The sequence below is a fragment of the Apis florea genome, unplaced genomic scaffold (genome assembly GCF_048593485.1).
Source record: "Apis florea isolate Af1SG1 unplaced genomic scaffold, ASM4859348v1 contig_1794_pilon, whole genome shotgun sequence".
Classification (NCBI taxonomy): domain Eukaryota; kingdom Metazoa; phylum Arthropoda; class Insecta; order Hymenoptera; family Apidae; genus Apis; species Apis florea.
This window is the reverse complement of record NW_028256482.1, coordinates 1,073,303-1,099,517: the sequence shown is the minus strand read 5'-3', so window position 1 is coordinate 1,099,517 and position 26,215 is coordinate 1,073,303. Positions and strand designations below refer to the sequence as shown.

The following is a 26,215-nucleotide window of genomic DNA, read 5'->3' as shown; positions in this document are numbered from 1 at the left end:
CTTATAAAAGAAGACGATTTAAAAATTATCACTTTTCATAATGGATTGCATTTTGCTATATAATTATGAATGCTGGAATAAGGTTTTTGAATTTGATGATTTGAAAAAGTACAAAAATGCGATTCTCTGCCTTTCTATTACTAAGAATATATCGATTCCACTATTAATCATTCCATATTCTCTACTCTACGTAATTTCTCTCTTGTGATTGCAAATATAAATAATATAAACTCTATCTCATTTTTTTTTTTTCATATTCCATAGATGTGTGGTGGGAAATGGGAAGAGAAATGGATCTTCAACATTTAATGGTAAATAAATTTCTTAGAAAGAAAATATTAATTCATATTGGAACGAACAATATATTATATTAATAATTAATTTATTAATAAAATTCCAAGAGTGAATAAAACATGCGATTCAAGCTTATATAATTTTACTTATTTGGCGGAGTATAAAATATTTCTCTGGCATGATTTTGTATTATAAATATAAATTTGTCTTTATTTTTAATTTTTATTGTTGTGTTTGAGAATTTTCACGTGTCATCAGATATGGCCTTTTGGAAGTAGGACATAAAAATGTTTCAAAAAGTGATAAAGTAATAGTACTTTTATTTCCAATTGGTTGTAATAAATTATTCCATAAAGCATTCGCAACTAAAAATACAAATAGAATAATATTTCTACGATTATTAATGAAAATTTTTTTATGTAGCTCTATTTTTTTTTTTTTTTTTTTTTTTTACTTACTTATTGCATGCGTTTTTTGACTTAGGTGAAAACAATCCGCAGAAAAATACGATAGATCAACGAGTCCATTTTCGGTAAACGGAACTATAATATTACCGATGCCTGGTGAAACAATAACAGTAAAGTCTTTTCTGTTAAATTCTGGATAATTGGCGACTTCTTCTTGCAATTTTTGCCATCTACAAAATAGAAGTAGAAAAAAATCTATATACATTTTGAAAAGAGAATACATCTATTATTTAAATAATCGTCGTGGACTAAAATAGAAATATAATATTAAAACAGTTAAAACTTATAATGTTATATATTATAATTTTTTTAAACAAAAGACGCTATAAAGAATAATGAATTATATTTATGAACAGGAAAATATACGTAATCTTAAAATTTCCAAAATGAAAAAAATGAAGGTAACATGATATATTATTGTGTTATATATTTCATTTTTTAATCAAGAACCATTAAAAAAGAATTATAACTTCTAAATTAAATCGTATTTTAATTAATTAAAACTAAAGCTATACAAACCTGCTCATTATTTCAAAATATTCCTCTTTTCGATCTTGGAATTGTGAACCAAATAAGCACGAACATTCGATATTGGTTGTTATATAACACAATGAATTTCTTTTTGTGCGTGAATTAGCGAATTCTTTTAAATTGAACGCTATTACAAGGGATACCAAAGTACGTGGTAAATTATCCCTTAATATTCGAAAAGTATCGATTAAATCAATTCTGTGCTTTTCCAAAATGGACCACGGAGAAGAAGACATACACATATAAGTACAAAAGTCATTGGCTCCTATGAACAATGAAATGAACTGTAAAATATTAAAACGAATACTTTAATAATTGATATATGTTTTTGTCACATAGATGTTTTATTTGAAAAATTTAATATCATATTTAATATTCAAATAGATTTATAGTAGTGGAGTTCAATTAATCATATAATTAATGAAGAGAAAATGCACTAAATTGATAAATTATTTGTTTCATTTTAGGTATAATGTTTTTCGTATAATGCATTTTATAAGCATTTCATAAATCTTAATCTATATTAAGAATGTATACATACAATTTATTAATGAATGCACATACAATTTTGTTAACAAATTATCATTAATAAATATCAACAACCAATTCATATCTATATTCGTGTAAATAATAAACTTAATAGTTATTAATCATGCAAATAATAATTTACTAATAGCAATATTAATATTAATATTAAATCACATTAATTATCACAAAAAATATTATATTTTTAATAAATTCATAAGATTTTATATACGTATACGCATATGTCATAACTCACTTTTAGCGGTAATTTGCATAATGTTTTACCATTTACCAACCTTCCAATGCTTCTTTATATTTATTCTTCTATCACGTTTCATTCTAGTGACTAAATATTTAGCCATGAAAGGCATATCTCTCGATATTGCATTAATTTCAGCGACGTTCAGCTGTGAAGTTGGCTCGTAAGTTTGGCCATCTCCAATTGCATAGCCTATTAATCCAGGATTGAATTCCTGTATGTGAGAAAATCTGACTATGAAAAAATTGTATTTCTATCTATTCTTAACACAAAATTTTTAACGCTAAATTTGAAGAGATTAGAAATAAATTTTGAGATATGATAAAAAACACATGAAAATATTAAATTGAAATGATTAAATTAATTAAATTAATCATAATTTTAAACAGTATTATAAATTTCAAAAACTGAAAATTTTTTGTCAAGATGATATTTTATTAAATCACTTTTCTGTAAGCAACAAACCTACTTTGAAGATATTCGGAAGTGTTACATATGTTCGCCAAGTTTCTTCACCACCAATACTAAATGATGCACCCCTGCTTTCAATCAATAATTCTATTAAATTAGTTGCAAATATTCCAACGCCAGCTGTCAAAGAATCACCCATCGCAGCAATAACGTCTATGTCTCCTGGTCTCAAACGATGAACTGAATCAGGGACAGTGGGAGATCTACCACCTACAGAGATTAAATTTAAAACATAATAATTGTAATATTTGTTAATAGAATATAGCATTTTCATTTATTATATATTACAATATCAATAGTTGAAAATTTGTTCAACTACCTGTCACGTTGCAAGGAAATGGAGTGTCCATCGGAATTTCTGATTGAAGTTTTCCTTCATTCTTCGCCCGAACTCTTTCATTTTTAACTTTTGTATAAAAAAAAAAGAAGAAATTATCGACAAAGTGCCGAAATGTTTTTTAATGAAATGAGAACTAAATCTTAATTAAAAAAAAAAAAAAAAAAAAAAAAAAACAAATAAAATACTATAATAATTCAGAATATTATCACTAATAAAATTTAACCATTTTAATAATCATTCTTATAAAATGTTATAGACGTTTCAACGTAATTATTTATTATTTATAAAATAATATATCAGAGGGAAATTATCATTTTTACACTATTTACACTATTTACACTATTCACACTGTTATTACTCTTACATTATTTTTTACACTATTCGATATTTTTACAACATTTGCTTTCTTCCACACTTTTCGATCGATTTAAATTCACATGTTATTCTTTTAATAAAAATAAAAGACGCTATAACTATGTAATGACGGAACTATTTGAATATTTACCGAAATTTTGGGTAATCCAATTACGAAATTGTCGATACGTTTCCAAATTTATCGGTGTGTCTAAATTTGTTCTTTGAGATGCGGATAGCGCGAATAAGAATTGTAACAAAAAGAATAACCATAATTTATCCATCATTATAGTTTCACGAACAACAATTAAATTAATAATTAACACGTTTTTGCAACAATTGATATTTTCTGGCCAGTTTTTATAGAGTTATTTTTATAGAGTTGTAAATGTTGAGCGTACTCAAAGGAAGTTTTCTTTCTTCTGAGATAACTGCCGCGTATCCGTATATATTATTCTCTTATAATATGATTGTAGTTAGTTAATGATCGGTATCATTAAGGCAGAAATTTATTAAAGAGTAAAAATAAAAATAATCTTATTATGTTACGTTGAATAAAGCAAAAAATATATAGTAGCATGAAAATAAATAACTAATAAATCTTCTCAAATTAAGAATCGTAAATATGTATGAAATAGATGATTCACCTATATCTTGTTCTATGATTACGTATGATCTACACAGTCGTGCAACAGTAAAAAGTAATGCGAGAAAAATTTGATGAATTGAAGGCAAAAGGAAGAGATAAAATTCAAATATAAAAGTTTAATTTCGGATATATTTATTATTATAATTTCTACTTATTTCCGAAATATTAATAAAAAAATATTTGGATATTTTATATTGAATCCTTTTTTTATATACACGCATTCGAAATTATCAACTATTCATACAAACAACCGATCAAAATTTATATAATAAACTATAATAAATGTTCAAGCAATTTTTCAAAAATGCGCAATGCAAAAAGTAAAATAACGCAAATTACAAGTGAATTATTGCCTCATTTATCCTTTTTTTATATAGATTCTTCAAAAATTTTCCCACGAATATATCACAAACATCCTGCATATCATGTTACATACATTATAAACATAATAATAAGGCAATGTAAACACCAATTATATATTTAACATTAATATTAATTATTATCGTGGTAATGATATAATAATTATTATTATATATGTGAGATTTTTCTTAAAACGATTTTTTTTTTTTATCCATAATTTAGTTACGTAAAAAGTTAGCATTAAATGTTTAACTTTGTCAAAATGATTTAAGATATTAAAAATTATTTTTTATTGACAATACACTCTTTTGTTTTGTTTTGTCATTTTTCTTTAATATTTTATTCCTTCTTTTTATCTATTGAATGTTTCAATAAGTATGAGATTTGTTGTTAATTCAGTTTGATAATTTAAATTTGATTATATATCAATTAAAAATGCCTTTTCCTTCAGTTTAGGTTGCTCAAACAATAAATCTGCAGATTTTTTATTCTTGTTTATTTACGTATAATAATATTTTAAAAATATATTGTAAAATCAATTTTATATCAGATTATATATTTGAACGTTGAATGTATAAAAATTTTTCGACTTATTATGCGTCAAAAATGAAATTGTACTTGATATAAATATTTCATTATTATTTTCATTTTGGACAAGTGCGTAGAATTTAAAACGAACAAAGAATTCGGTGGAAACTGAATTTCGAAATTTAAGTACCGATTTCTTTCACGATGATTTCTAAATTCTAAATTTAAATGACAATTTTGAAATTATCGCATATGTTTTTTAGTTATCTCCAATAAAAAATACAACTAAAAAAAAGATAAAAGAGAACGATCCAGCGGTTTTCAAGGAAAAATTCTCGCGATTCTATTAGAATTATATTAAAATATTGCGAAGGTCGAATTCTTTGTCGTTTTTCCGGTAATTTATCACAAAGCATATAACACGCACCATGTAATTTATAAAATAGTCGTTATTATTATTTTTTTTTTCAAACAAGGAAATTATACATGATTATAAATTATTGTTAAATTAAAAAAAATTAAAAAAACCGAAAACTATTGAAATTATCGAGAAAATAAAATTCATGCTATTATGGCCATTTCGTAAAAATCAATAATATTGATATTAATATTGCATGGACCGACATCGATAAAAAAAATTTAGAATAATTAATTCCATTGCCCAGAAACTTTTTATTAGAAATCACTTGAAATGAAGGTGACAGTATCCAGTCATTAATCAAAAAAGATATAAAACGAAATCACTGAAGACAGCCAATTTATATTTCAAACGATTTTGTTTCTTTCATTGGTGTTTGTCCTCGATCGATCATTTGTCCTTGAAAGAATTCAATAAATGTATATGTATAATATATATAAATTATATTATAATTAATTAATAGTGTATTATATGTATATTAATTATTAGTAATAACTTAATAAGCTTTCTATTTTTAAATTTATATTACAATGCTTATATAATATTTATATTATAACGAATACTGAGAGCACGGAATCGACTAACAACGGAGTATCAATCTTAAGCAGACATTTCATATCAATAACCATCATACCATATTATTGAAACATATTAAGTTGAAATTAAATTACGAACACATACGAATACAATAATCGCCTTCAGCAATTACTAATATATAAATTCATTTTCTTATTCCTACATTCTCGTTCAAGTCTCCTTACAGTTTTTATTTTATAAGAAATATTTGAAGTAAGAATCTGGATGTTTTCATTAATCTAAATATTTCTTCGAGACATTGCCTTATATTATATTTATTTTGATTATTTTTGTTATAATAAGATTCTCTAAAAACTTCTATGTTTTGAATTGAAGAGAATTTTTAAACAAACGTAAATTTATTTAAGAATATTATGTTTACTGTTGTATTGACTTATAAAAAAATCGGTTACACGATAATTTAAGATTCGTGATGATATATAAAGTACAATATACTGTTGAACATTTTCTGATACTATACACTATTATATCAGTAAGTAAAAAAAGCTATGATTTGGATTAGTATATTACACTAGAAATAAAAATGCGTGTAAAAATAGACGTAAAAATTTCTTTCTATTAAGCAATTAGATCTACATTCCTTCTGCCAGACCTTTTTTCAGCATTGAAAAACCGCACTTGTAATATATTCCACATATCATTAAGAATCGATACATTAATAGTTACAAATACGAATTTATACATACATAAATATATGAAAGAGATATTAAAAGAATATTCGACATATATACGCATTTAACAAGCTTTCATCTATCACTACAATAGTTTTAAAAAAGAAAGTTAAAGTATATTAAATAAATATTATAATATTTAATAAAAATGAATAATATAATCCAATATAAACCAATAATGTAACAAAATATAATAATAGAATTATAATAGAATTAAAAAATAAAATATAAATTATAAAGAATTATAAAATAAAATATAAATAGGAAATTTACAATCAGATGAAAAAAAAATATTTGCAAAATAACTCGTTGTAGAAAAGCATAAAATTCTGATAAGAAGAAATTGTAAAACGAATCTTAAAAAAAAAAAGTTAAAATATTATATTATATACATATATATTATGCAATTATAAATAAGTCTAATATTTAATATAAATAATAAATGTATAATATATGTATATATATATATAAATTATAATATTTTTATGTTTCATATTTTGTATCATATCTCAAAATTTACAGTTATGTTTAATGAATTTTATATATTTATATATTATTGGCATGAAAATTTTTTTTCAGAAATAGATAGAAAATTATATAATTTTTTTTACACGTTCACCTTATATATATAAAATTTACAATTTTAGGATCAGAGACAAGAATATTATGAAGTAATAAAAAAATTTGTATAGTTTAACTTAGCTTACAGTTTAGTTTTGAAATTATAAATTTTCAATAATTGATTAAAAAATAAAATATTCATAAAAACTGCATTATTATCATTATTTTTTCCATTGAAAATTTAAAGGCACGTATATTTTCTTGTTCTTAAATATAATTGATTATTCTTTATAGCATCTTTTAGAAAACAAGGAGGAAAAAATTTTTTCTAAACTTATACATAACTTATACATTTTGATATAATTTTTGTATACTCACACATTACTTTATTCAAATAATGATATGTTCTCTCTTTTGGGTCAGCATACATAAATTGCATAAGCAATATAGATTTTTTAGACTTCTATCTTATTTTATAGATGGAAAAAAATGCAAGTTACGAATTATCCAAAATTTAATAGTAATAATTTTTTTATTATTAATAGTAATAATTTTACTATTATTAATTCATTAATAACTATTACTAGTATTAATTTACCGATGGATTCAGTGATTTTGCATTTTTCTGCTGATTGTTTTTACATAAGTTGAAAAACACGTGCATTATGTAAGTAAAAAAAAAAAAATACAAAATAAAAATTAATATCAATTATCAAATAATCAAATGGAAACAAAATTATTTTTTGAATTTCAGTATTCGAAACATTTTTGTTCTATTTCTAAAAATCAATCATCAGCAATAAAAAATTAAAAATAAAGAGACAGATTATATAAATATTAGTTTTATATTAATATAAATTTATAATATAATATAAAATATATTATACAAAAATATTTTATTTGAATATAAATTTTTGCCATGAAATTATATAGTTTCAAATCTTGTATTCTATTCATTCTTGAAATTTTTTTTTCTTCCACTACAAAATGATGATCTCTTAAAGAAATTTTTTTACTATAACTGTTATAGTATTTAAATCATTATTATCCATATATATAATATACAGACACATATATTTTCAATCATAAATGAATAATGCATTTGCATTATATAAAAAAAGATAAAATCGAAAATTTATTCCCTTTTCTCTCTGATCTAGATATTTTTATCTAAACATTTTTATTTGTTACTTTAAATGCTGCTTAATAATATTTCCTACAGAAGTATTTTATTAATTATTATTAATAATATTAATTAAGAATATATGTATATGTGCTTCCTTAAAAAAAAATTAAAGAAAAATAGTTGGAGATTATTTAAAACGAGATTAATAACTTTTCTGCCATTATCAATTCAGAATCGTGAAAAAAATGTTAATATTTTAGCATATATTAACAAAATATGAAACAAATTAATAAAAAAAGTTATACGCATAAAATAAATATAATACTTATTTAATATGACTACATAGTTAGACATATATATATGGCTCATTGCATTTTATACATACAAATTTTATCTTTATGTATAACATAGAAAACATATTTTCCTTTTTTTTTTTTTTTTTTTACTTTTTTTTAAATTTTCTTATCCTATTATATCCAGAATACGAGAAAATATGAATATTATAATACGCCTTATAATTTGCAAATATAATTTCTGCAGTTATTTTTCCATGTCTCGTATTTTTAATGAAGAAGCAAAAAAAATAACTGCAGAATCTACGTTTGCCTTTTCAAGTTCAGACAGTTTAAGTTTTTTTGTAAATATTGATTTTTTTTTTTTTTCCTTAATTTTCGTACCACGATAATATCGATGGTAAGCCTTATTAAAGGCATATATACACGTGTCGAATGTTTTTTTTTTTGATTTAGATGTATATTCATGTGTGTAAAAACTGTTGGTGTTTGTGATCGTTTGTATTTTCTTAACGATAAGTAGATCGCATTAAGTATACGTGGTTATAGCTTGGTTTCTCACAACGTCACAACAAGTAATCGTATCCGACGATCAAAGCACGATGCATAGTTACACAGAAATTATATATATATATTATCGTGTCCGATTACAAGGAAAGGCGATTAAATGTTTTCCACAATGTCACAATAGGTAATTATGTTAAAGCACGATGTGATGTTGCAAAAAAAATTATCTAAAGATCGTATCAGAGGACGCGTTCACTACGAGTGTTAGTTAAATTCTTTCATCGAGAGGCTCGTGCCCTTAGAGAATCCCTTCCTAGTTCAATTAAGAAGATCACGGTGGGGCACGATAGTAACCAATAACGTCAATCTTCCTACCTGCAATGGATTCGAGAAAATTCCTCGAATCAGGCTGGTAATCAATATCGCATAAAGAACTGATGATAATTAAGAATTATGTTTGTCGAATGCCACTTGTTTTTTGAATATGTCCATTCTTCAATTTGGGGTCATATTGCATTCCTGCTAGAAAGATTGGGATATTTTAAATTATATACAAGATCAAGTATCATTTCCTCAAAAGCAGCACTATTTTAGGCAACATCAACGAAAAAAAATTGGTAATATTTTTGTACATCTTGAAATATTTAAACATTTCTCATTTATTAGCATTATAATTTTTATTTTTTTCTAAGTTTGATAAATATTTTTCTTGTAAATTAAAAAATTTAGTGGTAATTCACTGAGTGTGAGAAAATATGATAAGGATGAACCTTGAGTATCCATCGTATAAAAAATTATTGATGTAATAAATATAAACCTTGGATGATCACTTATTTGATCATATCGTTAACCATATGTTTCTAAATAGCAATATAATAAACGATGAGAACATGATAATTTACTTTTATTTGACTATTTGAATAATATAGACTGATTTCTTGGATTAATTTTATATAATAATTCTGAGCAGTTAATTATTATTATTGTGATCTAAAATCGCATAATTATTTAGTATATTTATTATAAATTTTAAAAGAAAGTTTCTCTTCTTAGAATGGAACTTAAAAAAAAAATTTTCACTTAAATTTTTTACTTTATCTCTAAGAAATAATATTTGATGATTAAAACTTATCCAAATGCTATATATTGGCCAAATTTACTTAAAAGTTTATTAGACAAAAATTATAACAAAAGAAATTTGAGGATAAGCACAGGGAATTTATAAAACATGAGTACTTTTTCTTTAATTTCTTTGTTTTTATTTATTTATATATTCGATAAAATCGAATTTAATTTAAAATTTAATTTAAGAAAATATATAAAATAAAATAATTTAATTTTTGCATCATTATTATTTTGATATTTGATTTCAGATCAAGTTAGATTGAGCGAATTAAAAATGATTTTTCTTTTTAATAAAATAAAAATTTTGAAGATTTTTGATGATTTTATTTTTCTTCAAGAATTGATGTGATATGATTATGAAAATGTATCTGCTTTGCGACTAAGAAAGTGTTTCTAGAAAGATATTTATTTTTTAAATCTTTAAATTTTTAGTTTAAATTTCGAATCTTATTGATCTGATTTATATATTTATTAAATTAAATTTATAATTAAGACAATTTATAATTTTTAGAATAATGCAATGTATTCAAACTTTATATGAATATATCTGAACATATTATCTATATCTGATATTTCTTCCTTAATAATTATAGGAAAAAATCAATTATAATTTACATTTTTTTCTACAATTTCTTTTCTCAAAAATTTGTGTTTATGTGATTCGTTTAATAAAATATATCTATGAAATGTTGTTTAGGAATGGATTTAATTTTTTACATATTTTCTGTACTGAATTTAAATTCAACTGTAAAAATTGCCTATCACTTTAAATTTAAGAGATCAGTAATATTGCTAGCAAATCCAAGACTTGTGAAGCGATCAGACAGATTTTTAGATTTTATTTTCAACACTTCAAGTATTTTCAATAATGCAACAATAATTTACGAGCAAGAGTTGCTCAATGCTTTTCAGATTTTCAATTTAAACAAAGATATAGCAGCAATGATGATTACTTTTATGCGCATATTCTCATCATCTCATTCGTTCGTAAAGCATCATAGGAATTGCTATTTACGATGACTTTATCTACCACAAACATCGAAACTGATCTTCCTTCAAAATTATTCAATCCCAGCGAAGCAGTTAGACCAAGCAAATGCCTTTTTAGCGTTCATCTGAATTTTGAGAATCCTAATCTCAATCAAGAGATTGAAACTGCACTAACCTCATTGTCTGATCCTATTACAGGTAAGCCACTGACCAGATATGATAATTTCGATCTTTCCACAAAAATGAAAAGAAAGTTTTCCTTATAGTTGACCAGTTTAATTTGGTATGCCATCATTGCAAGTCGAAGTTTATATTTAGTAATTTTTTTAAACAAATTTGTCTGCAGTCAACATATAGCATTTAAATAATTTTCATTTATCAAAAATGTTATTATGTCACATTTATCAACATATAAATATATAAAAAATATATTTAAAAAGATTAAAGATTGATGTGGAACGAGGTTACCGGTATCTATAACTATAAATTTCATTTTTGACACAGAAGATTTACTTGTGAGCTCATCTTAAACCATTACAATCTGGCATTGAAAGAGATTTTGTTAATCCTTGAAATGAAACCTGGTTTTTCAAGTTCAATTCCAAAGACGGAATTTCTTCTTTGAAAATGGGAGAAAGATAATTACATTTGATCGAAAGAGACAATAAATATAAATATGTGACCTACGCATGTAAAGTAAAAAAATCAAAGCTACTATTTTAAATAATAATTTATTCATTACTATAACATGAAATTTAAATTTATATTCGATGTATAATATATTTTAATAATATGTTTTATATTATATAAATGTATATTTATATAAAATTAATACTTATAAACTATCTTTATTTTTAATCTCTATTGTTCAATCTGGGAATTTTCACGTGTTAACAAATATGGTCTTTCAGAAGTAGGACACAAAAATGTTTCAAATACTGGAATCCAAGTAGTAGTTTTATTTCCAATTGATTGAAATAAATTATTCCATAAAATATTCGCAACTAAAAATACAAATAGAATAATATTTCTACGATTATTAATGAAAATTTTTTTATGTAGCTCTATTTTTTTTTTTTTTTTTTTTTTTTACTTACATACTGCATTCATTTTTTGACTTATGTGAAAACAATCCACAGAAAAATACGATAGATCACTAAATCCATCCTCGGCAAGCGGAATTATAACATTACTAATGCCTGGTGAAACAATAATAGTAAAGTCTTTTCTGTTAAATTCTGGATAATTGGCGACTTCCTCTTGCACTTCCTGCCATCTACGAAATAGAATAGAAGTGTAAAAAGAAAAACTATATATTTTGCTTAAATGCAAAGAAAGAAAATACATCTATCGTTTTATATTATAATTTTAAAATAATTCTTCTTTTTCTTGTTTTTTAATATTTCTTATTATATAAAGAGTAATAATCAATTATATTTATGAAAAATATATGTGATTTTGAAATTTTCATGAAAAAAATGAAGATAATATAATATGGTTTTTATATAGATTTTTTTTAATTAAAAACTATTAAAAAAAAATTGACAATTTTTAAACTAAACTGTATATTGATCTAAATTATATAAACCTGTTTATTATTTCATAATATTCCTGTCTCCGATCTCGGAATTGTAAAGCAAATAAGCATGAACATTCGAAAGTAGTCATCATATAGCATTTCAATGAATCTCTTCCTTTGCGAGTAGCAACAAGTTCCTTCAAATGGGGCATTATTATCACTGATACCAAAGTACGTGGTAAATTATCTCTCAATATCCGAAAAGTATTGATTAAATCGATTCTGTGCTCGTCCAAAATTGACCATGGAGAAACTGTACATATATTGGTACAAAAGTCATTGGCACCTATCAGCAATGAAATGAACTATAAAACATTAAAATGAATATTCTGTTATATTTTTACATAATATATGTATTAATATATATATTATAATATATATATTAACAATTGATATTTTATTTAAAAAATATCTAATTAATTCAAATAATTTTGATTGATATTTAAATAGTAATTATTAAATCAAAAATGCATCATTACAGAATTATTATAGAATTAGAATTTAAGTATATTTAAGTAAATCATGTCATGAAATGGTTTTCATTTTAGTTTATATTAAAAATGTAAAAATATAATGATTTTGTATATAAAATTCAATGATCAATTTTCTTCTATCTTCACTTGAATAATAAACTTAGTAATATTAATATTAAATAATGTTATGTTGATGTTATTACAAAAAGTACAAAATAATTTCATAAGTTGAATTGGACATATATATATATATATATTATAATTTGGTATTTAGTAACAATCAATTTCATAGATAGTTATTTCATTTAAAATACATACCTTCCAATGTTTCTTTATATCTATTCTCGTGTCTCGTTTCATTTTATTGATTAGATATTTAGCCATAAAAGGCATATCTCTAGACATTGCAGAAATTTCAGCGACATTCAATTGCGAAGCTGGCTCAGAAGTTTGACCATCTCCAAATGCATAGCCTATTAATTTGGGATTGAATTCCTGTATGTAAGAAAATCTGATTATCAAAAAATAGTACAATTACCTATAATCCTATCTTGATAAACAATGTTTATCAAAGCCAATAATATAGAAAACTAATTAGAAATAATTATAATTTTTAAGACGTGGTAAAAAATATGAAATTCATGAAAATTAAATTCATATTAAATTTAATATAAATTAAATATAAATAATATAAGCTCTCTATGTTATCAAGAAACATTAAATAAAAGAAAAAGCTTAATTCAGTATAATTTAATTTCAAATACAATTAATAATTTAAATATCGTAAATGTTTAAAATATAGAAATTATTTATAGCGTTTATATTTTCTTCTGGCTTTTTGTATCTTAAATACTTCCTTCCATCTATTATTTTTCTTTTTTTTTCATTATGCCTTTCAATAAATATTATATTTCTGGAATTTCAACATCATAATCCATCACATACTTCCATATATCTCATATTTGATATTTCATGTTTCAAAAATTATAATATGTTGAATGAATTTTGAATTGCATATGATTAAAAACTTTTGTTAAAATAATATTTTATTATACGATAACTTTGAAGATTCCATACTTTGAAGATATTGGGCAATGTTAAATATGTTCGCCAAATTTCTTCACCACCGATACTAAATGATGCGCCTCTATTCTCAATAGATAATTCGAATAAACTAGTCGCAAAAATTCCAACTCCAGCTGTCAAGGAATCACCCATCGCAGCAATAACGTCTATGTCTCCTGGTCTCAAACGATGAACTGAATCGGGAATAGTAGGAGATCTACCGTCTGTAGAGATTAAATTAAATAAAATAATTGATTAAAACTTTAGAATATTTAAAACACAATAATTTTAATTATTGCATATAGAATTTTTAATTATTTGGATGGAATTTAAGAATATGATTTAAAAATGTGAATATTCTGTTAATAATAATGGAAAATATTGTTTAATTACCTGTCACGTTGCAAGGAAATGGAACATCTGTTGGAATTTCTTCTTGAATTTTTTCTTCTTGTCGCGCTGTCACTCTTTGTTTCATGCCTTTCGTGACAAAGAAAATATTAATGATTCATGAATGTTTTAATGAAATAAGAAATAATCGTCAAATAAAAAAAAAAGTATGAATAAAAATACTGTAGTAATTTAATAAATCATCCATTTAATAAATATCTCACTATTCATACATTCCAAATATCGAAAAAATTCTACTATTTATAAAATATTATTCCAAAGAGCAATGCTTTTTTCTTTCACTTTATTTTTACAAAAATTTGTTTTTTTTTTTCTCCAAGACATCAATTTAGATTTACGTGTTCTTCTTTTAATAAAAAATAAAAAAAAAAGCAAAATGATAAAACCATTTAAATACGCACCTATACTTTGAGTAATCCAATTACGAAATAATCGATATTTTCCCAGATTTCCCGGTGAATCTAAATACGTTTTTTGAGATAACACAGATAACACATATAACGATTGTAACAAAAAAAACAACCATAATTTGTCCATTACTCGTTTTAACGAATAATTGATCAATTAATAAAAATGTCTTCGTATAATAATTTTTTATTCGATTATATTTCTGGTAGAAATATGAACTGAATGCACTCGAAACCGATAGCTGCCGATAATATATATTATCGTGTATCATGACTTTTTATTAGTGATTGATACGAAAAAAAGAAGACTACTTAAAAAGTAGAAATTAAAGACAAAAAGCAGTCTTGCGTCTTATTGAGCAGCAAAAAATCTATTTACAAAGATAAATATTTATAGAGAAAACTAAATATTCATTTAAAAAATAAATATTTATAAAGAAAGAAAAACATTTATATATAAAAAAAAATTAATTGAGAATCCTTATATATAAAACGCATATGATTTTATGCATATATGGCCGATGTTTGATCTTAATCATCGTAGTGAAAGGAATATTGGAAGATAAAAAACTGAGGATGAAATATTATATTATCGGATATAAAATTTTTATTTTCATTTCAGTTTAATTTTTAATTGACAAAATTTTTTATATTGAATTTTTTTATACGTATATTACTGTGCACATCAGTATGCCATTTATCAACTGTTCATATTACCTCATCATAATGTTTATAGAATTAAATATTAAATGCATATATATATATATATGTTGTATGCTTTTTCGATTGATATATATATATATATATATATATATATATACATATATATTTGTGTGTACAGAAGCTTGTAATTAATGATGTATAAGTGCGATATACGAGAGCTGGATCTCTTACAATATCAATATGTGATTGCACATCCGAAAGCACAATGTTTGCAATGAGATATTATTATTATTATAATTAAATTCACAATGCCATAATAGGTAATCCTATCTGACGATCAGAGCATTATGTGTATTAAGAAAACTATCTATCAAAACTATTGATCATTTCCTGCGATCAAAGATGTATTCAAAACGAAGTGTTAATTAGATTCTCCTTATCATTTAATAAGAGAACTCATATCCTTTAGAAATGCCTTCCAAATTCAATTTATAGAATCACGATTTCCTGGTGAAAGTCAGTCAATGTCTGACTTGCGATATTCTCGAGTTAGAGAAACATTTTTGTTGTTGAGTCAATTGTTGTGTTGTTAAAAAAATAGAATTATCAGTCTTGACTAAATTTTTTTTAAAAATGATATTGTTTTAACAATGATCATCCTATTTCTAGAAATTTTCTTAAATTGCATAATTACCGTTAGTTCACGCTATCGTTGTTCGTTTATGTGATGGCCAATCCTTGAGGAACAGCCAAAAGTCATATCTCGGAAATAAAAGCTATGCAGTCGATAATTCTTCAATAGTACAATTGTTAATGCACCATGATGTGTAAAAAAAACGAAAATTTATGCAAATATCTGCAAGTTGGTTCTGTGGTAGCCGAGATGCAACAAATGTCTGAAAGATACAAAACAATATCATCCATTATTATCAATCGTCAATCTCCTAACTCCTCCTCTAATGACAAATATTAACAAAAAATTATATTGAATTACATTCTTATTAAGAAACAATGGATGAACAAATTATTTTTTATTTATAGAGGACGAATAAATCGAATTTATTCAACAAAATTTGACAAAAATAATATCAAATTGTGATATAAAGAAACGAGTACAACTTTTCTAACAAATAAACGATAAATAATACATATTTTATATTATATTAAATTAAAAAATAGTTTATCAACAATTAATATATTACAATCTATATTAAATTAAAAAATAATTGATCAAGTAAGTAGATAAAATTAGTTACTTATCAAAAATTCAACTCACTTGAAATCCTTCCTTCTGAGTATATTTTCTTAATATTGATGATATTCTAGTATTCTATTTCTTAGCATTAAACTAATTGATTTGCATGTAATATTAAACTAATCATAAATAAAATATCACCTAAAAGTAAAATATTTTGGATTAATCTATTATTCAATAATTCAGTAAGAAAATTGAATTTAATTCTTTTTAATTTTTCTTCCACATTATTATATTTTAACGCTGAATAAGTGAAAATGTTTTCGCACTTCAATGATGAAAAATGGATTGTGTTGATAGGTACAGTATGCATGATATGCTGTTTCTCACAATTAATGTATTTATGGAATTATATCCAGTTATTAAACAAGATAAATCATCGTAAGACAACGATCTCGTATAGTTGTGCATATCGTACAATTCATTACTCATCAAGATAGAAAAATATTTTCATCCATTCAATTTCGATCAGATTCCATTATCCATTTACGAATACAAAAATTTAAATAAAAATGTTTAATGTTAAAATAATAATAATACGAAAGTATAATTAGGAAAAATTAAATTTAATTTCTCGTTGAATTAAAAGTGATTAATCATTGTTAGTAGATCATACAAGAAAGTGAATGATGGATAAATTAATTCGACGATACATTATCTTTATGTTATTTTTCATTTTGTGTTTTATTTGTAATAAGTTTAGTGTACAAATCAAGTATCAAAAATTAGTTCAATATTAAGGAAGCATGAAACTGATGATTCAACAGCACCACATTTTAAAACTCGAGTTGAATTTTTAATGAATGATTGATTCTATCGACTTTTTGAATTGTTTTTTAATTCAATATAATCTATAATATATCGTTTATTTTTTGTATTCCAAATTATTATTATTATTATTATTATTATATATTATTTATTGATTAGAAAAGTTTTATATTTATCTTTTTATATCAAAATTTAATGTTATTTTTATTCACTTTGATAAATAAATTCGATTTATTCGTTCAACAATTAATTAATCTGTTCATTCTTTTTGAATAAGATGTAATTTTTTTTTAATATAGTTTTTTCCACATATATTGGTTGGACTTGTTTATGCACAGTCGATGGCATTACTGGCGTCTGGATTAGTCCACGTTCTCTGAGTATGATTAGCTATTGTTTTTTTCTTAATAACTCGTTAATAAAATCATAATGAAAATTTTTGCAAAGAAAAATATTGCTTGAAATATATTTTAGAAATCTCCGATTATCCACATAATTAAATGATTCTATATATTAATATAGCGATAAATAATTACATTTAATAGATTAGTTTGTAATTATAATAATCTTCAAAATAATTGGAATTATTAGTTATTATTATATTTATTTTAAAAAAAACTATAGACGTTTACTTTATTTTAGTTCACTTTTTATTACATAGTTACTATCTATTAATATTACATAATATAAAAAATACCACAATAATATAATTACACACAACTTTTACATACATAGCACATCATTGTATACATTTTTATTTTTTCTAATTATATTAGAGTAATAATTTCGTATAATTCCGATTGAAATATTTACTTTTTCCTTTTTCCTTCTTATTTTTTTTATCTTCGCCATTATTTTTTATTGCCATTATGAATATTAAATGTATTTGCGTCAATAATATATTTTGAAACATGAACAAAATTTTTTGTAACATTCATTTTTAAAGTGTAACTTCTATTTTTACATTTAACTGGTCAAAAACTATTGATAAATAAAAAATAAAATAAGATAAAGTCTTTTTGTAAAAAAAGAATTGAGAAACGGCTTTTTAAATATCTAATATTTAATGTCTAACATCTTCAACCATTTGATGTTACATCGTATGTATATAATACATATGATGATATAAATATATGTATTGCTTCAATAAAAAAAAGAAAATATTACAAAAAAAAAAAAATACTTTCTCTTGTAATAAAAATATTTTTTTTTCAAATATATGTCTAAGTATTTGCTATGATATAAATTTACATATAATACACGTAATAATCCTGGATTGATTACACTGTATAATTCAAAAAAATAACAGGAAAATATGCGACTTAAAAACGAATGAATATCGATATCGAAAATATTTTTCCATTTTTATTTTTAAAATTCTAAATATTTATCCATTAAATCTATTTTTATTTTTTAAGTTCCAAATATTTTCGATAATAACAACGAAATTATTATCTTTTTCTTTTATCTTTTATATTTATATTTATTATTCTATATTTTTTTCCTTCATTTTTACGATGTGTATAAATACAAGCAAAAGCAAAAAAAAAAAATGGTGATGCCAGTGTCTTTAAAATTTTTGCCGCTGCCACGTAAGAAATTCGTAAATGCAGCGATGATTTTAACAAACAATATCGCAGCGTTTCAAAACGTTATTTTGGCAAAAAGAGGTATATACAGCGAATTTCTTTAGTATTTGACTAGAAGAAATTATAAAGTGTCTCGAAAATGTCGATTAACAAAGTTTATTTAATAATTTTTTTTCTCTCTTAAAAATTTTCATTTTTTAACAACTTTGTTAACAAGTTATCAATCAAAATACACTGTTCAATGGCAGAACACTATATCGCATTACGACAATAACGTTGATCGAATTGCCAGCCTCGAATAAACAAGTCAAGTTAACATATGTGGAAGATAATTAATTTATTCGTTATAAATAAGATATAATTTGATGTAATATTTGCTCGATAATTATTCAACACTTTTTTTTCGACGCATATTGTTTTCTTTATTATCACGGAATGATAGCTCTACACGTTGTGCGATTAAGTGTTTTCTTTTTTTTTTTTTTTTTTTTTTACATATGTTGTGTTATACTTATCTTAATTTATATCATATTTCTAAAATACTATTTTTATAGATTCGACATTTTGATTCATCTACACAATTTATCAGTGTAATTTATCACTGATAAGGGAAAATATTTTATTAAAATTATTCGTTACAGTTAAGATAGTGTTGTTGATATTCTATGGATCAATTGTGTTTTCTATGGCTCAAGTAAATAAGGAAGAATGCGACTATTATCAAAACCTAAATCTTGGCGAAGCATATTACATTTACAATCCTGGATATCCATTTCCATATTCTGGATCAAAATGTACATGGACCATCACCAGCTATCATCGAATTAATTTAAAGTGTTCCCTGGTTGAGTTTCCAGAAGTAAGAGTTTCCAAAGTTTTTTTTATTATACGATCAATTAATAAGGATGATTGAAAGTAAGAAAATGATTCTGTCGCAGAACAAAAACTGCAACGCAGGCAGTTTAACTGTTACAAGGAATTTTCCTACGAAATACTGTGGTAATATAACGTTGAATGTAGAATCCACATCAAACAAAATGATCATAATGCTGTCACCGTCAGGTAGATTTTTCTGTCAAGCACAACCAGTGAAAAGAATAAAAGATTCGATTACGAATTGTAACTGTGGATCGAAGAATCCTGTATGTATATATACTTAGTTTCTCGTATTTTCAACAAATTAAATCCGAAATATAATTTGAATTTTTGAGTTGAATTAAAAATATTTTCTCCATGGAACATTTCCAATTATGCTCAATAACCAAGAATATAATTTCCTTTCTTATATTATATTTTCAATTACTTATCGAGCTGATAAATCGATTCAGAATTTTTTAAATTGTACATTTCTGTTTATTGGCAATTTTTGAATCGTGCTTCATAAACATATTATTACGAACAAGATCGAAAATTTCTCAAAGATCGCTCAAAAATTCCCTTCTATTCGAACATGAAGATTAAATTGTACTTAATTATTAATCCAATTGGAATTCATTTCTATTTTAAATATTTTTTTTCAAGCAATTCACCTTTTCATCCTTATTCGATATCTCCACTTAATCCTACTCTCTCTAATTCAAACTCTTCATATTCACATTCATATTTTTACATTATCGGTGTAAGAATTGTTACATATGAAAATGAAAAATATTTTTAATCAAAATAGATTTGACTTTTAGTCCAGAATTGTTGGTGGAACTAATTCAGGAATAAATGAATTTCCTATGATGGCTGGCATTAAACGCACTAATGAACCTGGCATGATTTGTGGAGCTACTATAATATCCAAACGATATGTATTAACAGCAGCACATTGCGTCATAGATGAGAATTATAGAAAATTAGCTGTCGTGGTTGGTGAACATGATTGGAGCAGTAGTAAGTGTGAACTGCAAATGAAAAATACTTGTTTCTCTACTAAAGTGATCTTTATATCCTTATAAGGGACAGAAACAGACGCCACAGTGTCGCATAACATTAATAAAGTTATTATACATCCAAAGTACGACGACGTGGAAACGAATGATTGGCAAATAAACGACGTTGCTCTTTTGAAAACAGAAAAAGATATTAAATTTGGAGACAAGGTCGGTCCTGCTTGTCTACCTTTCCAACATTTCTTAGATTCTTTTAGCGGTTCTGATGTTACTTTATTGGGTAAGTACAATATTTTCTTTATATACATGACGCCACTTTATTAACATTTAATGAAATTAGGTTGGGGCCATACGAGTTATGAGGGCCAGCTTTCTCGTATTTTGCAAAAGATTACATTAAATGTGCTTACACAATTAGAATGTAAAAAATATTATGGCGATATAATGGTTAACGCGATGTGTGCTTATGCGAAAGGCAAAGACGCGTGTCAGGTAAAATTGTCTTTGAAAGACGAATTATAATATTCAAGTGATAATGATATATTGAAATATTTGTCTAATGATAAATAGATGGATAGTGGCGGGCCAGTTCTGTGGCAAAATCCTCGAACTAAACGACTCGTGCACGTAGGAATTATCAGTTGGGGTGCAGAATGTGGTAAATATCCTGCTGGTAATACGAAAGTTGGTTCTTATATAAATTGGATCGTTTCACAAACTCCAGGTATATCGAATGATACGAATAGAAAATATCTATATATATTTGCGTAATTTTCATAATTTTATTTCAGATGCTGAATACTGTGTCGTCGAATAAAATGTAAATCGATTTAAATCATCACTTATAGCAAATGATTTCGTTAATTTCGTTAATTGCATTTTTTGTTAAACAAATTTTCTTGCAGATATAAAAGTTTTTATTTTATTAAGTGTAAAAGTATATTTTTATATAAATATTTCCAATATTAAGATTTTTTGGATGCTAAATTTAAACATGACATACATTTTAAAATTTAAAATTAATCTTTTACTTAAAATAATGTTTTAAATATATATGCATATGTATTCAATATGTGATCAAATATTGCTACTTTAAATTAACAGTAAATCCGACTTGAAATCTTAAATAAAATCCACGAGGAATTTTTCGAATCGAAATAATTTTGAAATTAACCACTGTATAATTGATAAATGAATTCAAAAGTAAAGATATTATTTAATTTAAACGATTGTATTATGAATGCATACATTTTAAAATTTAAAATTACATGTTGTTAACACTCATGAATAAATATAAACTATAGTTGATATACTTTAAATAATGAAAAATATAATTAGTTTGACATAAGAGAGATTATTTTTATCTCTATTTTAAAAAAAAAATTGTTATCTCATAGAAGAAGAAAAAATATTGATACATTCGATCAATCTAGCTTGATCTCTAAAATCAAATATCGAAATAATAATGATATGAGAATTAAATCGTTTTTATCTTTTTTAAATTAAAAATCATTTTTATCTTTTTTTTTCTTTTTTTTTATCTATCATCGTGTTCGCGAAATTCTTTTGATCTTAATATAAAACTAAATATAAAATGTTTTGAATTATATTTACATATTTAATCTTTGTAAAAAAAGTCAATACCGGTTTTTTTAATCTACGTGATGCATCGATACGCTCGATTCCATTTTATCGAATACATATGAAAAATAAGTGAAAACAAAGAAGTAATAAATACAGCATAGAACATGAAAAGTATTCAAGAATTTAATTGTAAAATTAACAAAACAAAATGAAATTTTCTCTCTGAAGATCATACAATAGAATGAATACATTCGTATCTCTATGCAAATCTTGCTTTTTTTTTCTACTATAGCTCTTTTGTCTAATAAACTTGCCATCGATTTATTATGCATTTGCATAAATTTTATTCAACAAAAATATTATTATGTCATCAAGACATATTTAAAGTCCAATGTAGAGCCAAACAATTAACTAATTGTATGGCAATTTATAAATTTCATCTTTGAATAGATAGAAGATTTGCCTGTTGTTCACCCAAAAGCTGTAAAAGATCGATTTTTCGTTGTCCCATCTTTCAAATCTCAATGATTTAAATATACAAACTTTGTATGTTTAACAAATTTATTTATTAGATTTATTAGAAATAAATTGGTTAATTATAAATTTCATCTCTGACATAAAAAGATTTAATTTCAATTGCAATTTCATTCCACTTTGAATCTCATCGTATCTAAACGTATCTAAAAAGAATAAGAGTATGTCATTTCTTATATTATTAATAAATAAATAAATTTGAATTAAATCTCCTCTTTTAAGTTCTATGAAAACGAGAAGATTTTTTTCTTAAGAAAAATGGTAGAAAAAAATAAATCAGAGATCTTCGGGAGTAATCATAAAAAAAATAGTTTTGGTATAATAAATAAATCATTTTTTGCAATATTATAGTATGTGTTATAGTTATATAAATATCATTGAGTTTTTATCTTTTTTTATCTTTTGATATCAATATAAAATTTTATTTTATGTAAAGATTGTAATTTAAATTATTCATATAACATATGATAATCATGAAACATCATTTCCATAATTTGTTTATCGTGTTAAATAAACTTCCGCAATTTAATATCATACCATGCAAATGAATATAATAAATGAAAATTAAATAATATGCAAATTTTCTGTGTTATATTCTAAACTAATGAAAAGATCAAGTTGATATAAAAATAGGATAGCGACACAGAAAAATGATTAACTTGACATTATGTATAAATATTTCTTAATGATTAAAAAAATAATTAATTCGAAAAGAAAAAAGCGCTAAAAATTTAAACATTTAAAAAAAGTTTTTTTCAAGATATTGAACCAATTTATTCTATTCATTTTAAAAAATTTTTATAAATTTGTCGAATATCTTTAAAAAGTGGGTTTTGAATGTCAAAACGATGAAAAAAAAAATGATATACACATATATTTCATAAAATTTACTTAACAATAAATAGTATAAGTTTTATTAACGAAGCAGCAGTTATAAGTATTTTAAGTTAAGCAGAGTGAGATGATTGTAGAACGAAAACGATGAAAAATAAATATAAAAATATTTTTTAATTTCAGTATAATGTAATATACAATATATATAAATATTACCATTATTAAAAAAAAATGTATCACTTTTTGAAATTTATATAATTTGTCATTTAACAAGGATTTATTTCGAATAAGTTATATCAAATTCTACAATATTCGACATTATACAATGTATCATTTTATTTAAAATAATAAATGAATTGTTATATTATATTTAATTTTGCTAGAATTCAAAAGCAAATGAAAATATTTAAAATTCTAATAAGAAAAATTAAAAAGATTGAATATTTTTATATACATAAACTTGTTTATTTTAATTGTTTTCATATACAAAAATCTGAAATGTGATTTGATTCAATTTGAATCAAATATTGCATTGAACGTAGCGATTGACAAATTAACAAATTTCACTTGTACTGTTTCTTATTCTTATTCAGAGAAAAAACAATAATTAAAAATAAATATCATACATTAATAAAATTATAAATTAATATTATAATTAAAAATGCATAAATATTACAATTTTTTTATATGTGTCTCGAATGAATATAAATTCATTAATTTCTCTCTACTTTTATTTTATACATATATAATTTATGAACTAACTAAGATCAGGATAAAACAATACTGTTTTGACAAAAAGAAAGATTGTTCATTTAAACTTTCGTATTCTTGAATTTAATACAAATATAAGATTCGATTTCAGATATTATTATTTCATTTTTTTTATATTTAACTTATTTTTCTAACATTCACGATTAATATTGAATTGTTAGCAATGCTATTTCATTAACATATTGTTGCGCAATCAATAAATCTGAAATTTGATGAAATTAAAAAATATATTTAAAGTAATAAAGTTTTTAATATTTTCATATGAAACTTATGAAAAATTATATGATAATAAATAATAATCGAATATAAAAATAATTTTATTTGAGAAAATAAGTAAATAAAAATATCGTTATGCACTAGCTATGCGAAAATGTGAAAATGAAAAATTCAATGCTTACACGGATTTTTTGTAGACATAAAATATGTATGATATTATTTACGAACGAAATCAAAATGTAAATATTAAATTTCAATTATTATTTATTTTTCAGTAATCTCATATCAGAATAGAAATTTTTTGTACAAATAAAATAAAAACAAAAATAAATGTTTTTTAACTTGATATATTGATCTGAAATTCAAATTGATTCAGCTATTATTAGTAACTTTTTTGCTATATATAAATAATTAATTAACATATAAAGTAATTGAAAAAAAAAACAAATCTATGCGTAAGAAAACACATTCAATTTTTTAATCCTTTTTTAATTCTTATAGGAATATCTTATAGAAATCTTATTAGAAATATATTTTGATTGATATCTATGGATTTTGGCAAATAAACAAATTAAGCATCATATTGCAATTCATCTATGGATTTAAATATATAATGTTATATGATATTGATATAAAATGTTTATAATTTAAAATATTTATACCAAGCCTTACCCGAGATATATGAACTTTTCTCATGATTTTGGTATTTAAAGTACACTCTTCAAAGACATCCCGAATTTTTATTTTTAAAACTCATGGAAAACAATCGATCTTCGTTCTCCGTTGGCGAGCACTTATTGTTCACGAGATTGGAAATCCTTTTTTATTATCTGTCATCGACTTCTATTGAAACCTAAACAAAGAACGATGTTAACTGAGAAGTAATTGCCGTTTTCGAAAAGAGTTTAGTCAACACTTGTAATTACATATTTTCGATGCACTTCAGCTGACCAGACACGGCTGACTCAACATCGATTAACATCATTCTAATTCAGGAATTTTCCTCTAACTTGAGAAGATGTCACGAGCCAGACACTGACCGCAGTATTATTGGTTATTATCGTGCCCCACTAGTGATTCTCCCAAAAGAATTAAGAAGGAATTTTTTGAAGGCACGAATCTC

At 23.7% G+C, this 26,215-nt stretch overlaps 3 protein-coding genes across 6 annotated transcripts; 1 reads left to right on the top strand and 2 right to left on the bottom strand.

The window, feature by feature from the left end:
* Positions 1-363: 363 nt before the first annotated feature.
* LOC100868541 (phospholipase B1, membrane-associated-like) lies at positions 364-3,749 on the bottom strand. Its single transcript, XM_031917442.2, has 7 exons — positions 3,393-3,749; positions 2,867-2,953; positions 2,546-2,757; positions 2,114-2,290; positions 1,281-1,576; positions 753-931; positions 364-659 (listed from the first exon to the last, which is right to left on the bottom strand). The coding sequence occupies exons 1-7, from the start codon at positions 3,526-3,528 to the stop codon at positions 517-519; spliced, it is 1,230 nt and encodes a 409-aa protein (XP_031773302.1). The 5' UTR covers positions 3,529-3,749; the 3' UTR covers positions 364-516.
* An 8,029-nt stretch (positions 3,750-11,778) lies between these two features.
* On the bottom strand, positions 11,779-26,180 carry LOC100868658 (phospholipase B1, membrane-associated). 4 transcript variants are annotated; one of them, XM_086912705.1, is made up of 10 exons: positions 26,019-26,180; positions 25,765-25,945; positions 16,941-17,060; positions 16,359-16,560; positions 14,577-14,663; positions 14,196-14,407; positions 13,437-13,613; positions 12,655-12,950; positions 12,164-12,342; positions 11,779-12,070 (listed from the first exon to the last, which is right to left on the bottom strand). In XM_086912705.1, exons 5-10 carry the CDS (start codon positions 14,659-14,661, stop codon positions 11,928-11,930), a joined length of 1,092 nt encoding a protein of 363 aa, XP_086768831.1. In that variant the 5' UTR covers positions 14,662-14,663; positions 16,359-16,560; positions 16,941-17,060; positions 25,765-25,945; positions 26,019-26,180; the 3' UTR covers positions 11,779-11,927. The 4 variants fall into 4 exon arrangements, with proteins under 4 accessions (XP_086768831.1, XP_086768838.1, XP_012343993.3 ...); XM_086912712.1 differs by lacking the exon at positions 16,941-17,060; XM_012488539.3 differs by lacking the exons at positions 16,359-16,560; positions 16,941-17,060; positions 25,765-25,945; positions 26,019-26,180 and adding an exon at positions 14,996-15,290.
* Positions 19,303-22,005, top strand: SP34 (serine protease 34). The gene is made up of 7 exons (XM_086913016.1): positions 19,303-19,357; positions 19,918-20,135; positions 20,215-20,418; positions 20,956-21,154; positions 21,221-21,433; positions 21,494-21,645; positions 21,724-22,005. Exons 1-7 carry the CDS (start codon positions 19,303-19,305, stop codon positions 21,922-21,924), a joined length of 1,242 nt encoding a protein of 413 aa, XP_086769142.1. The 3' UTR covers positions 21,925-22,005.
* Positions 26,181-26,215: the final 35 nt, after the last annotated feature.

What these genes read in the sequence shown, in the direction of transcription:
- LOC100868541 (XM_031917442.2), bottom strand. Translation starts at nt 3,528, where the DNA reads ATGATGGATAAATTATGGTTATTCTTTTTGTTACAATTCTTATTCGCG. An exon ending in ATATAAAGAAGCATTGGAAG is followed by an intron (nt 1,577 to 2,113) that starts GTTGGTAAATGG and finishes AATATTTTACAG; the next exon opens with TTCATTTCATTGTTCATAGG. An exon ending in TATTTTGAAATAATGAGCAG is followed by an intron (nt 932 to 1,280) that starts GTTTGTATAGCT and finishes TCTATTTTGTAG; the next exon opens with ATGGCAAAAATTGCAAGAAG.
- LOC100868658 (XM_012488539.3), bottom strand. Translation starts at nt 15,131, where the DNA reads ATGGACAAATTATGGTTGTTTTTTTTGTTACAATCGTTATATGTGTTA. An exon ending in ATATAAAGAAACATTGGAAG is followed by an intron (nt 12,951 to 13,436) that starts GTATGTATTTTA and finishes AATGTTTTATAG; the next exon opens with TTCATTTCATTGCTGATAGG. An exon ending in TATTATGAAATAATAAACAG is followed by an intron (nt 12,343 to 12,654) that starts GTTTATATAATT and finishes TCTATTTCGTAG; the next exon opens with ATGGCAGGAAGTGCAAGAGG.
- SP34 (XM_086913016.1), top strand. Translation starts at nt 19,303, where the DNA reads ATGATTTTAACAAACAATATCGCAGCGTTTCAAAACGTTATTTTGGCA. An exon ending in CGTTATTTTGGCAAAAAGAG is followed by an intron (nt 19,358 to 19,917) that starts GTATATACAGCG and finishes TATTCGTTACAG; the next exon opens with TTAAGATAGTGTTGTTGATA. An exon ending in TTCTGATGTTACTTTATTGG is followed by an intron (nt 21,434 to 21,493) that starts GTAAGTACAATA and finishes TAATGAAATTAG; the next exon opens with GTTGGGGCCATACGAGTTAT.